The 13,324-nt window shown below is 68.6% G+C and overlaps 3 protein-coding genes and 1 non-coding gene across 4 annotated transcripts; 2 read left to right on the top strand and 2 right to left on the bottom strand.

Annotated features, from left to right (window-relative positions):
* Positions 1-623: 623 nt before the first annotated feature.
* FA09DRAFT_336640 (hypothetical protein) lies at positions 624-2,253 on the top strand (the record flags this gene model as incomplete). The annotated part of the gene is made up of 5 exons (XM_025743907.1): positions 624-912; positions 968-1,248; positions 1,308-1,416; positions 1,474-1,570; positions 1,632-2,253. 5 exons carry the CDS (start codon positions 624-626, stop codon positions 2,251-2,253), a joined length of 1,398 nt encoding a protein of 465 aa, XP_025600788.1.
* Positions 2,254-4,247: 1,994 nt separating this feature from the next.
* On the top strand, positions 4,248-9,902 carry FA09DRAFT_358574 (hypothetical protein). Its single transcript, XM_025744978.1, has 3 exons — positions 4,248-5,017; positions 5,095-8,659; positions 8,711-9,902. Exons 1-3 carry the CDS (start codon positions 4,422-4,424, stop codon positions 9,806-9,808), a joined length of 5,259 nt encoding a protein of 1,752 aa, XP_025600787.1. The 5' UTR covers positions 4,248-4,421; the 3' UTR covers positions 9,809-9,902.
* A 97-nt stretch (positions 9,903-9,999) lies between these two features.
* Positions 10,000-10,093, bottom strand: FA09DRAFT_t13. Its single transcript has one exon. It is a non-coding gene; the product is annotated as a tRNA-Ala (tRNA).
* A 272-nt stretch (positions 10,094-10,365) lies between these two features.
* Positions 10,366-12,187, bottom strand: FA09DRAFT_294029 (hypothetical protein; the record flags this gene model as incomplete). The annotated part of the gene is made up of 5 exons (XM_025740071.1): positions 10,366-10,597; positions 10,650-10,664; positions 10,725-10,780; positions 10,834-10,895; positions 10,948-12,187. The coding sequence occupies 5 exons, from the start codon at positions 12,185-12,187 to the stop codon at positions 10,366-10,368; spliced, it is 1,605 nt and encodes a 534-aa protein (XP_025600786.1).
* Between the last annotated feature and the right edge of the window lie 1,137 nt (positions 12,188-13,324).

Genomic DNA, 13,324 nt, shown 5'->3' with positions numbered 1-13,324 from the left:
CTGCCGCGACGCTCTCGCGGCGGGCAAAGCGCCGCGCTGGACCCCTCGCTCCGCGCCGCAAGAGACACAGCGCCGCTGCTGCTGCCGCTGGGGCTGCCGCTGTACCCTGCACGCTTCGGCTCCAGTGCCACACACGCGCACGCTCGGGATTATCTGATGGCCATCTCTGCGCCGCTGCCGCCGTTGCGCAGTGGCGAGGCGGCCGAGCGCGCCCCTCCTTCGTCCGACGGCAATCCCTGCGCCGCGACGTCAAGCATGCAGCGCTGACTGCTGCTGAGTGCGCTCGGAGATGCACACTTGCTCAGCAAACCGGAGATTGCCGTCGGCGCTGGAGGCCCAGGATGGCGAGAGTGCGGGGAAGTGCGTCCATGCGCCGCTAGCCACTGGCGGAGGCACATGGCGCTATGCCTCGCCTCGGCACACTTTCTTCGCAGCCGCATCACGCCTGCACCCGTGCACCTGTCAGCGGCCCGACGTCTGACCCGAGCGCAGCTTCCCCATACCCCAGATGCGGGGAAGGCGGGGAAGCAGCGCAAGCTCGGGCGAGGGAGTTAAAAGCACGCCGCTCGAGGTCGTCTACCTCCTTTCTCCCCATCCTCCTCACCCCCACTTCTTCTCACACAATGCACGCCGCCACCTCTCTCCTCTTCGCACTCGCCAGCGCGGCCGTGACGCTGGGTGCGCCCTCGTCGCTGGCGCCCGTCAAGCGCGCCGCCGACACGACGACGGTGAACCTCGGCGCCTGCAGCGGCTCGCCGCAGCTCTTCGGCCAGGGCATCCTCTACGGCTGGAGCGGCACCAACACGCCGCCGCAGAAGTACCTGCAGGAGCTCAGCGTCAACTACGAGTCGGCCGGTGGCGCCCAGACGGACCAGAATGGCGGCTACGCCAACAGCCGGACGTCGTACAACAGTGGGTTGCTCTTCCTGTGCGACGCACGCATCACAGACTGACGCTGGCGCACCAGACCGCTTCGCAGCGACGGTGGCTGCGTGGAAGCGCATTCGCGCCGTCAACGGCGTCATGATCGTCAAGATGGCGGACCTGTACGGCGTCGATTTCACGCAGAGCAACTCGACGCCCTACCCGGGAGACAACGGCGACTGGACGCTGTGGAACAACTTCCTCCAGCAGGTCATCTCCGACCTCAAGTCGAACGGCATGGCCAACTCGTACACGACGCAGCTCGAGATCTGGAACGAGCCTGACATCAACTTCGGCGGCCGCCCGCAGTCTCAGTACAACGAGGTGCGTCTGTGCGCGTCAGCCAGCGTCGGCTTGTCCTGACGCGTCCCTGTTCCCCGCAGATGTACGTGCGCGGCACCAAGGCCCTGCGCCAGGCCTTCCCCTCGGGCTCGAGCGCCTACCTGCCGCTCGTGGGCCCGAGCACGTCGAGCCGCCCTTACAACGGCAACGGTGCGTGGCGTCGGCCTGCAGCTGCGGTGCGGCACTGACGCGTCCCTCCCTCCGCAGGCTGGTGGAACAACTTCCTGAGCTACCTGCAGAACAACGGCGGCACGAACGTGCAGCCCGACGTCTGGAACTGGCACCTGGAGGAGAACAACAACAAGTCAGTCCATTTCCGGGCGGCTGCCTGCTGCACGTGACTGACGCGCGTCTGCCCGCCGCAGCGACCCCATCCCGCCGGCGCAGTACCTCCCCGGCTACGTCAAGAGCTACGGCCTCACGCCCGGCATCGGTCTGCAGAACAACGAGTTCGGCATTCGCAGCCAGCAGTACCCCGCATATGCCACATGGTTCCAGAGTCGCTACGAGCGGCTGCAGTTCAACGGCCTGCGCGGCAACTGGGCGAGCGGCTCGGACCTCAGCGACCTGCTGGCCGACCTGCTCATCAAGAACTCGGACGGCTCCTACTCGACGACGGGAGAGTACCAGGCATACAAGTACTACAAGCTGATGAACGGCAGCCCCTGCACCACGACGGCCGGCAGCAGCGTCGACTCGTACGCCACGGCCTCGACGAACAACGCCACGGCCATCATCGGCTCGCAGTCGACGAGCGCCACGACAAACGCCGTCACCTTCTCGGGCATCTCGAAGAAGTTCGGCTCGGCCACGACCGTCAAGGCACAGCTCATCAACATTCCCTACAACAACGGCGGCGCCGTCAACGGCTGGACCAACTCGGGCTCGCAGCAGACGCTCACCGTGTCGAACGACCAGGTCACGTTCAACATCAACGTCGGCAGCAGCGCCACCAAGGACGCCTGGGCCGTGCGCCTCTTCAACTAAGCACCTCGCGTGCCAATGCAATCGGGCGCCGAGAGAAGAGCGGCCCGACGCCGAGAGGCTCGCGCTGCCGACATGTGCTTGATGCCCCCTTAACGACTGGACTTGTATTGTGTAATTCTGATTCTGGTTTCTCTTCACTCGAGAGTCTGTATTGTCTGCCAGCTGTGCGAGCGCGGTCAGGAGAGAGCGAAGATACTAGCGAGCAGACGCGCATCGAAGCTCCTCCCGCCGGGAGCACGTGTGCGCGAGAAGGACCTGTGACCTCTCGCCGCCCTTCTGTCTGCACCTGATGAGGCTGCGCTTCGTCCGACGGCAACAACAGTCACTCAAAGCAGCTACTGAGCACAGCTGTGAAGACCGATGTGTGCAACGACCACGTGTCGACGAGCCTAGCTGAGCCCTGGAGGAGCGTGTGCGCGCGGCGCGCTGCCAGAGCCTGCTGCGCGCCGCTCTACGTGACCTCCGGCGGACGCTGCGCTCCTGAGTCAGCAGAGAGCACGGCAAAGAGGAGCTCAAGATTTGTTGCACCTGCTACAAAAGTTCTGCAGTCACTTGTTAACAAGATATGCTTCATCAGCAGGAAGGGCTGCAGGAGCGGTGAGAAAGGTCGACGCGACGCGGCGTCGCCTGCGACGCGGCTGCACGCCAAGCGCAGCGCTGCCGCCAAGCGATCGGCTCCGCGCCCCACGCCTTCGCCGAGGGTGTGGCTGCTGCGTGCTGCCCGCTGTGTCAGGCCTATGGTACCTCCCGCTTTGCACTTGCGGCAAGTGCGAGAGCTGTATGCTGTCCAGCAGCGACCCGCGAGGTGGTGAAGAGAAGAGCCTCCTGCTCCTCGAGAGGGTGTCGATGGCGGGGCTGCAGCGGCAGCGCGGCGCAGGGCCCGTGCCGCTCTCTGGCGCGCCGAGGGATCGGCGGGATCGGCGCTGCTGCGCCGCATAGCGCATGTAGGAGCGCCGAGGCCGAGCTGCTCCCCGCACCCGCAGCCGAGCGCCGAGTCAGCCTGCAGCGCTCCTCCTCGTCCTCGAGGCATCTAAAGCGCAGCCTCATCATTGCGCATGGTCCCCGCAAGCGCCCTGGGGTACACTGAGACCTCTGCAGACATCGCGGACGGGGGACTTCGAAGCTGCTGCGATGCGCTCAGAATACGCGAGACGCCCGCTGCGCGGCGCCGGATGATCTCCCTTCATGCGCGCGCGCGCCGCGAGAGGAGAACACGAGGAAGAGAGCGAGGCGGCATGAGGCGTGCCGAACGCAAGCACGAGCACGAAGGCACCTCCACTCCGCCTCGCCCGTCAGACTCCGCTGCGATACCGCTGCCGATGCATGTGCCGCAGCCACCGCTTGCTTGCTGCTGCAGCGCCAGTATTCCATATTCGCGCCCAGCGCGCAGTTGCAGCGAACGACGACGACACGCGACAGCGGCTGCCGTCATGTGCCTGGCCTGCCGCAGCTTGTGCCGAGGGCGCAGCATCCACGCACCCGTGATTGCGGCGGGGCTAGAGGGTCCGATGCACCTGCTCGCCGATGCCCAGCAACCTGCAGCATGAGCGTCGTCGAGCGCAGAACGCAGCGCAGGACAAGACGCGGGCCCGCCTTGCTCGGCGTCCGTGCGTGTCGGTCCAGCACGGCGAACGCGTGATGCGCTGCGCTGTCCCCACTTCGCGCCGTCGGGCGTGGTGCTCCATATAGGCCGGTGATGCTCGCTAATTGCCTCTCTGCGGGGCGAGGCTCTTCGTGTGTGACGCCTGCTGATGGACGCCGCAGAGAGGGGTGCTCGACCGGACGGCAGGCGGCGTGCGTGCTGCTGCTTGTGCCTGTGCCGCGGCCCGACGCCACGCGCGCGCGCTGTGCCTGCGTGCTGCTGCGAGCGCCGCGCCTGTGCTGAGCCCGCGCTACGCCGGCGCGCCGGCCGCATGTGCTGAGAGCTGGAGCGTGCCTGCGCCTGCCGCCTGCAGCAGCAGCTGCTCCGCGCCTGATGGCTGTTTGCGTTGTGCCGTCACCCTCCCGATCGCCCGTCGCCCACGCTCAGTGCACACCTTCTTCTCCTCCACGCTCTCTTCCACCCACACAGCGACACCACACCTCGCACCTCCTGCCGCGCCCCTGATGGCCGCCTGAACAGCGCGTCCCGGCACCTCTCCGCCTCTCCCTCTCTCCGCGCGCGCGCCATGCGCAGCAGCGAGCTCGTCTCGCCGCCGGCGCTCGCCAAGCTCGACACGGCCTTGGTCGGGCCTGCGCTGCGCTCTTTGCCAGCAGCTCCCGCGCCGCCGGTCGATGCTGAGGACGACGAGTCGCCGGCGACGGTCACGGCCGCATCGCCGCCTGCTGCCGCCGCTGTGCTGCCGACACCCGCCTCGCCGCCGCCGCGCCGACGCAGCTCGCTCTCCCCTGCCAGCGATGCCCTGCCACAGCCCGCTGCCCTCGAAGAGACGCTGAGTGCCGCGTCGTCGGCGCACCACACCTCTGCCGCGACTTCGAGCAGCAGCAGCGGGTGCCAGAGCGCCTCGAGCAGCCGCAGCCGCCGTGCCGATGACAGCGCACGCAGCGTGCCGCGCGGCGAGTATGCCACCGACTCGGACAGCCTCGGCCGCAGTGGCAGCTGGACTAGCACCACGCCCACCAGTCCCGACACGGAGGAGCAGGGCGCCGATGCGGCGCACAAGGGTCTGCTTGACGCCGAGCCGCGGGTGCAGCATGCGCCGGCGGGCATGTCCAGCAGCGCCTCGGGGCGCACTATTGATGCGCTGCACGCCAATGACCTCATGTGAGTTGCTGCACCAGCCACTCGGACCTCGTGGCCCCTGCGCATAGGCGATCCAAGCTCACCTTACTCCGCGCCAGGCATGAGCGAGCTGCGTTGCGCGCCCATGCGGCCCGAGCGACGCCCACCACGCCCGCCAGCCGCGTGCCGCGGAAGAGCTCGTCGCCGTTACCGCCTCCGCCTCCGCCAGCGCACTCGTCTTCGCCACTTCCCTCCTCCTCTTCCGGCTCCTTTTCGTCTCCCTCGCAGATCCCCGTGCGGCGCGGCAACACGCCCTCGCCTGGCCGTCTTCTCTCTTCTCCCGTGCCGCCGCGCCAGGCCTCGCAGCTCGCGCCCGAGCGGCCAGCACCGGCCAGCATTCGCAGCGTCTCGCCTGCGTCTGCGTCTGCCAGCTCCCGCGCTTCGCGCAGCACTCGGCGCATCGGCTTCTCGCCGGCGGAGCTGAGTCACCGCAACAAGCCGCTGCCGTCGCCGGGCAAGCCGTCGCCGCCGACGCATCTGCTCCCAGCGCTACCTGCGCCGCAGCCGCCGTCGCCTGTTTCGCCGCTGCTGCCCGACTACCTCGTGCACATGTACTCGCAGGAGGCGCTTGCCGACGCACAGCAGGCTGCCGCTGTCGAAGCTGCCAAGCGGCCGAGCGCCAGCAGCTCGCTCGCCGTGCCCTCGCCGCGGCCGTCGCTCGGCTCGCCGTCGGCGTCGGGCTCCTCTAGCGTTGAGTCGCGCAACTCTTCCTCTCACTCGCCGCAGCGGCCCAGCCTGCGCAGCACGATCTCGCGCTCGAGCAAGGCGTTTATGAGCTCGATGCGCGGCAACAGCAGCTCCTCTTCGCGCGACCATACACCGGCCTCTGGGCCCAGCCGCTCTCCGAGCAGCAGCCAGACGAGCAGTCCGAGCGTCCGCCCGGCGTCGCCCGTGCGCAAGGTCCCCTCGGACGCCGGACATGGCCTCTCGCCGCCGCCCAGCGCGCCGCCGCGGCCGCACTCGTCGTTTGGCTTCCGCCGCAAGCCCAAGACGCCCTCGGCGACGGAGATCCCTGCCACCTTTCTCTCGCGGAACACTAGCAGCGCGAGTGCCGCCATGACGCCGGCCATGCCGAATGGCAGCGCGAATGTGTCGCGCAAGCCGACGCTGACGCAGAGTGCCGACGCCGCGGCACCACTGCCGCCGCCACCGCCGCCGAACCGCTCGCGCTCGCGCTTCTCACAGCGCTTCAGCCTCAACGATCCGGCGTGGTCGCGCGCCGCAGCCGCCGCCACGCCGCCGGTCAGTCCGCGCACTCGGCGGGACGTCAGTCCGCCCAGCAGCATCCGTGCGCACGTGGCCGTCGAGCACATGTCGCCGCAGCGGCCGGCGATGCGTCGCCTGCGCTCCAACAGCGTTGGACAGATACAGCGCGTGTTCCTCGATGCCGAGGCGCAGCGAGAGCTGGGCGTCGAGCATCTCGAGCTGGCGCGCGTCTCCGACAGTCAAGCGACGGCCCAGAGCGGAGCTGTGCTGCGCGCGTCCATCATCGATCAGGAGCCGCTGCTGAGTCCGAACGAGGCGGCGCGCCTGGCGCGACTGTCACGCCTGGCAGAAGACATCGAGTCGCAGATCGAGGGCAGAGCGCCTCGCGGCGGCAGCAGTGTGCCGTCGTTGCGGCGCAACTCGCGCTCGCTGCCCAAACGACCAAGCGCCACGGAGAGCCAGAGCGCTCGGCAGTCTGTTGACGAGGAGAAGGAGGCCTCGCGCGAGAAGGCCCTGTCGCGCTTGACAGGCAGCTTGACGCGCAAGCCGGTCGACGCGTCGCCTGCGCCTGGCTCGCTCGCTGTCGACGCTCAGACTCGCACCGCGCATCGCCGTAGCCGCTCATCTGCCTCAGCGTTCAGCACAGGCCCGCTGAGTCCGTCCGCCGCAAAGGCCTACCTCGCTGCGCTCTCGGCGCTCAAGAGCCCGCAGCTCGCGAGCCGTCCGATGAGCATGGAAGAGGCACCTGGGCCCGCAGACCCCTGGTGGGCCAACGCACAGGCGCCGGTCATTCCGCCCGCGCCGGAGCTCGACGAGCTGACGGCCTCACATGACTCTGCGCCCGCGAGCGAGATCACTGCGGCGACGGAGTTCGAGGATGCCGCCTCGACGATGCTGTCGCATTCGCACGACTCGACCACTCCGGCCCTTGGACTCAGTCTGGCGCCTGAGTCAGCCTCGAGCTCAGTCGACGAGCCTCAGATGGCGCTGCGGGCCTCCGGCCGACCCTCGCACGCGCGCAGCCGCTCGTCCGGCATCGGCCGCTTCCTCGGGTTCTCGCGTCCCACGACGCCCGAGAAGCCTGCTTCGCCGACTGTCATGCGCGCCAGCAGCTCGCTTGGCTTTACGCGCAGCGTGCGCGACGAGCGCTCGGCGGCGGCCACGTCTGCCGGGCACTCTCGCAACGCCTCGCGCCGGTCGGCGATGGACCACTCGCGCACCAGCAGCACGGGCGGCGCCAGCGACGTGAGCTACACGACGGCATTGACGCACCCCACTGTTACGCCCACCACACCGACGCCGCTCAAGCGCCTCTCGCGCTCCGGACGCTCGACGCTCACGGACCCGACGGTGGCCAGCGCTGCTCGCGCGCGCAGCAAGGTCGTGCCGGCTGCCTCGCCTGTCGCTACGCCGTCGCCTCCCACTGCGCCGCGCATCCCGCGCAAGCCCTCGCAGCCGCCGTCGTCGTACCACTCGCCGACGCCGCCGCAATCGCCCAAGGCGCCCTCGCCGCAAGGACGCAGTGCCAGTGCTATGGGCATGAACGACGCCGGGTCGGCCGCTGCCAAGATGCGTTCGCCGTTGCGGGCACTCGTGACGCGCTCGCCCTACCCGCCGCCGGCAAACAAGGCATATATGGTCGTCGATCGCGTGCCCGTCGTTACTCCACCGCGTCGCAGCTCCATCGATCAGCGTGCGGCATCGCCCGAGGCAGACACGGCCGTGTCCGACACGGAAGATGCCGACCTGCCGCTGCCGCGCCGACGCAGCCTGAGCCGTGTGCCCGACGTGACTCCCGTCTCTCCCGGCGTGCGCGCCCGCAATCGCCCGTCGCTGTCGATCCACACGCAGCCGGAGGCGCTCGTGCCGGCCGGCCAACGCTCGGCCAGCAACGAGATGCAGATGCAGGCGCCGGCGCCCATGCGAGCGATGCCCCGGCGCAAGTCCTCTGCTGCTACGCTCAACATCGCCGACGACCATGAGTTCCTGCAGGCACTCGAAGACGTGCGTCGGCATCACCAGGACCGCATCGCGCGGCGCGGTGCCGAGAAGTTGCAGCAGGGCGTTGGCACCGTGCGCCAGGCCATGGCCTCGACTGGCAACCTGCTCGCCAAGCGCAGCACACAGACCAGTCCCGTCGAGGCGCGCCTGCCGCCTCGGCCGCGCTCAGCCAGCGTCGACGGCAAGATGCCGCCGTTCCTCGCCGATCAGAGTCCGGCTACCAGCTACAGCTCTGGCGAGTCTGGCGGGCTCGCGACGCCGCTCGAGCGCGGTGTCGGCATGGCGAGCGGCCGCTTGCACGACGGCGCATTTGTCAACGACGCGGACTGGAAGCGCGAGGTGTCCAGTCTCTTCGTCATCCGCGAAATGGTGCAAACAGAGCGCAGCTATGCTCGGCACCTTGAGAGTCTCCTGCTGGTGAGTGATAAAGTATTGCAGTGCTGAGACCCGCGCTGACATGGCTTTCAGGCCATTCGCCGTGTCTCTGCTGCGAGCACCGTGGGCCCGTCGACGCACCGGCGCCGGCGCAGCTCGTCGGCGCTGATGATGTCGACCGTCGATGCGTCGCTCGTCGGCCCCGCGCCGCACATCGCCACGCTGCGCAACATGCTGCCGCAGCTGATCGCCCTCAGCCGCACGCTCGCCACGCGCATCGACGAGAACCCGACTGCGGCGGGCGTCGGCGCAGCGTTCCGCCTGGTTGCGCCGCAGCTTGAGGCGACGTTTGTCTCGTGGGCTGCCGTTGTGGGCGACGTGATGGACTCGCTGCGCCTCGTCGAGAACGGCAAGGCCAAGAGCAAGGACCGCATCGGCCTCGTCATGCTCATGCCCATCACGGCCGGCGAGCTCGTGCCGCGCTCGAGCAACGTCTCGGCGACGAGCCTCACGGTCCCGCGTTCGCAGCGTACTGGTCGCAGCGCCGCGATCGACGCGCTGGCGCTCACGCGGCCGTCGACGCCCGAGGCGCTGCTTGACGAGCCGCTGCTGCCGTCGCCGGAGGAGGACTTTGCGCCCCGGCCGAACGCCGCCAAGCGCCGCAGCACCATCAGCAGCGGCGCGTTTCTCGCTGCGCCGGCACCGACCTCGCCTGTCGCAACGTCGCCGCGCCCCTCGCCCGTGCGCCCGGCCTCGGCCTGGGGCTTTGCCTCGCCGGCCACGACGCTGGGCCGCCGCGCCATGGACGCCGTCACGCGGCCTGCTGCGCCGGCGAAGAGCAAGTCGCAGTCGAGCGCCTCGGCCGCCAAGTCTCTGGCGCCGGCCGACATTGTCATCCAGCCCACCCAGCGCATTGCGCGCTACCAGCTGCTGCTGAACGCGCTCCAGCGCAACACGCCGCCGCAGAGCCTCTCGCACGCACGCATCGCCCGTGCCCTCGAGGTCGTCGGGCGCGTCGCGGGTCTGTGCGACACGGCCTCGCTGCCGAGCGCCGGCGTCTCGCCGCTGCATCTCTCGCTGCGCCCTCCCCTCTCCTACCCCTCCACCGCACCTGCCACCGCCGCGACGAGCGTCGCGAGCGACATCGACGTGCCGCCCGCCGTGCCGCCGCGTCTGCGCGCTGTCTCGTAGCGCACCCCTCCCTGACCCACGACGCTCTGCTTACATGTATTACCACCCGGTCGCGTTCATCACTCAGCATACCCTTGTCTCAATCAACGCGTCCTGATCACTGAGTGCAGCGCAGGAGGTCGTGGCATGTGGGGTTGGAGAGGGCAAAAAGGCAGTGTAAAATCATGGTGGCAAAAAGGCAAAAGCGAAAATGGAGACAGAGGGAATCGAACCCTCGACCTCATGCAACAGACTGAAACACTCAGAAGATGCTAAGCAAGCGCTCTGCCCCTGAGCTATGTCCCCATTCGATGATAGCCGGAAAAATGTTGCGTATATGAATGCTGTGTTTGTCAAGCCCTGCGCCCGTGAGCATCGACGCTCCATGATGCTCTCGAGGCGACACCGCATCTGAACCGCTCTCTCACACAACGGCGGACCTCGCAGTAGCAGTGTTCCAGGGTGGAGCGTGGATGATTACATAGTAGGGGTAGTATGGATGCGCAGGCCATTCCGTGTGATGCGCGAGACAGAGAGGGCAGAGACGGGCAGTGGTGCGCGACGCCGAGCAGCGCAGCTCACTCCTCGCCCGGGTTTTTGAAGCGGCGCAGCGCCCGCTCACGCGCCTGCTTGTGGTCGACGATGGGCTTGGGGTAGCCGAGCTTCTCGAACTCGGCCTTCGACAGACGCTCGTACGGCGCGTGCACGGCGTTGCCCTTGACGTGGCGCAGCTCGGGCACCCAGTGCCGGATGTACTCGCCCTGCGGATCAGACTTTTCCGACTGCGAGAGGGGCGCAAAGATGCGGAAGCTGCGAGAGGGGTCAGTGAGGTGGAATGCGAGGAGAGAAGGGCGAGGCTCACTATGGCTGCGGGTCGCTGGAGGCAGGGACAGATGTCAGTGGCGTGCAGCATCAGCACGGCTCAGCGGGCACTCACGTTCCCGTGCTGGCGCTCCATTGCCAGCCGCCGTTGTTGCTCGCAAAGTCGCCGTCCTGCAGGGAGTGTGTGAGCATCTAGCGGCACATCCTCCTCACAGCCCACGCACGATGAAGCTGCGCATAAAGTACGCCTCGCCCAGGCGCCAGTCCTGCATGAGGTGCTTCGTGACTGCGGCAAAGGGTCAGCACGCTGCCGGCCATCCAGCATCCGACACGCTCACGGAACATGGCCACGATCATCCGGCCGCGGTTGTGCATGTAGCCCTGCTTTGCGCCCTGGCGCTGCGCGGCATCGACGATGGGATAGCCCGTGCGGCCGGCCATCCAGGCCTTGAGCTTCTCGTCGTCGTACTCCCACTTGACGTCCTCGTACTTGAGCAGGTATGCCCTGCTCATGCACACGCGCGGCCAGGCGCTCAGCACGTGGCCGTAGAAGTCGCGGAACGCCACCTCGACGCCCCACATCGCCGGGCCCGAGTCGCGCCCGATCTGCAGCTTGCCCTTGGTCACGTCGCGCGAGGCGCGCAGACAGGCACGCGCAGAGATGACGCCGGCGGAGAGGTACGGGCTGAGGCGGCTCGTGCCGTGCTCGGAGAGGATGTTGCGCGCCGTGCCGTACGCCGCAATCTTGCTGTCCTTGGCGCCGTCGTCCGTCATCGGCTGGTCGACGCCCGTGGCATCGGCCTCAAAGTCCATCTGCCCCTTCTTGCCGCCGATGAAGAGCTCGAGCACGCGGCGCGCCGCGTCGCTGCCGGCCGGCCACAGCTTGTGCATGTACTCGCGGTCCTCGCACTCGAATCCAGGCACCGCCTCGGGCACCTCCTGCTCGAACAGCTTGCCGAGCTTGCTGTCCTTGCGTATCGACGCGTCGTTGCGCTCGGGCAGCGGCGACTCGTCGAGCAGCTCAGGGTGCTTGCTCAGGTGCTCCGTCCAGCGCCGATTCCACGGCGAGAAGACGCTGTACGGCCGCCCGTCGTTGGTCTTGACGGCACCCGGCGGCACAACGTACGTATCCTCGACAAAGTGCGGGTGTACGCCGGCCTTGGGGCCCTGCTGCACGGTGGCAATGTCGCGCCAAAGCTCGTCGACCTCGTGCTCGATGTTGCCTGTGATGTCCGAGACGCCCCAGCTGTTGCACAGCTCGAGCACACGGTGCGGAATCTTCTTGCGCTCGTTGTGCGACGTGACGTACAGCGGAATGTCGAGCTCGGCCAGCTGCTCGCGCAGCTTGGCGAGCGTGCGCAGCACAAAGTCGATGCGCCGCGGGCTGCGGTCGTGCGCCGCAAAGTCGCCCGGGCTGAGCACATGCAGCACGATGAGGTGCGAGCCCTTGCCGCCCTGCTGCACGAGCTCCGAGGCCAGCGCCAGCGCGCGGTTGTCCTCGATGCGCATGTCGCGCATGCGCATCCAGTACACGACGTGGCGCACGGCGCCCTCGGGGCGGCGCCCGAGCTTCTCCATGGCCTCGCCGAGCTGTGCGCGCGGCGTGTGGTCGTCGTGCAGTGCACCGCTGGGGTTCCAGTCGTTGCACTTCCACTCGGCCTCGTCGTTGGCGCGCCCCTTGCCCTTCAGCGGCGACACGCCGGCGCCGGCACGCTTGCCGCCGACGGCGGCGCCCTTGTGCTTCTTGGGCGGCGGCTGCATCTCCTCGTCGCTGAACGGGCCGTTCTCCTCGGGCTCGGGCTCGAGCTTGGGGTCCATGACCTGCTCCTCGTAGTCGGCCTCGTCGTGCGCCTCGGCGGCGGAGCGCTTGCGTGGCGCCATGGCAGCGAGGGTGCGCAGCGGCGGCACGCGCCAAGTGGAGGTGCGGAGGAGCGGCGCAGCGGGCGTGCGGCGTAGGGCGTAGAGAGAGTGCAAGTGAAGCGGAGGAGTGAGCAGGAGCGAGTGGCGCAGCAGCGAGGCAGCAAGGCGCATGTAGAGGGGAAGATGTGGCTGCAAGGCAGGGTTGCCCGGTGGAGTGGAGGGGGCGTAGAGCGCAGCCCAGCAGCGCAGCCTCACGCCATGGCCGGCGCGCTGACACACACGGCGCGTCAAGGCCGCGCCGCGCCGCATCGAGATCTTGGGCGCGCCTGCCCCGAGTCCCGATCAGCGCGCCCGCGCCGGCGTGCGTATCGGGGCGGCTCCGACGCAGCGGCGCAGCAGAGCAGCACCCGAGAAGCGCTCCTCGACTGCACCCCGCGGCGTCGCTCGAGGGTCTGCCATCGCTGCCGTCGCTGGCTCTTGTGCGCATCTCTCTCAGGGGGCTCTCGGCGGCAGCACGGCGAGCTGCTGCACTCTGTGACCCTGAGTGGCCCCCTGACGAGATTGCGAGCCGCAGCGAGAGAGTGCTGGGGCGCGCGTGAAGGCGAGGCGCGGTGGGGCGCGGCGCGGATCATCGTCGCGCGGCGCTCCGCCGGCGGCCGGCTCGGGCGCAGCGTGCGTGCCGTGCGCGCGCGGCGGCGCGCGCACGGCCAAGCGAGCTCGCTGCAGTGCGCTGCGCTTCTCTTGCGCTGCCGCTCGCGCCTCTCCTGCTCCTTGCCTCCAGTCCAACACCTCCCGCACGCTGGTCTCGCTTCCGTGTCTGCTGCAGCACATCCAGCACCTGCTTCCCCGCCGCGA

This window comes from Tilletiopsis washingtonensis, assembly GCF_003144115.1.
Source record: "Tilletiopsis washingtonensis strain MCA 4186 unplaced genomic scaffold FA09scaffold_3, whole genome shotgun sequence".
Lineage (NCBI taxonomy): Eukaryota > Fungi > Basidiomycota > Exobasidiomycetes > Entylomatales > Tilletiopsis > Tilletiopsis washingtonensis.
Note: the sequence above shows the minus strand (reverse complement) of the source record. Positions and strands in the feature narration are given on the sequence as shown.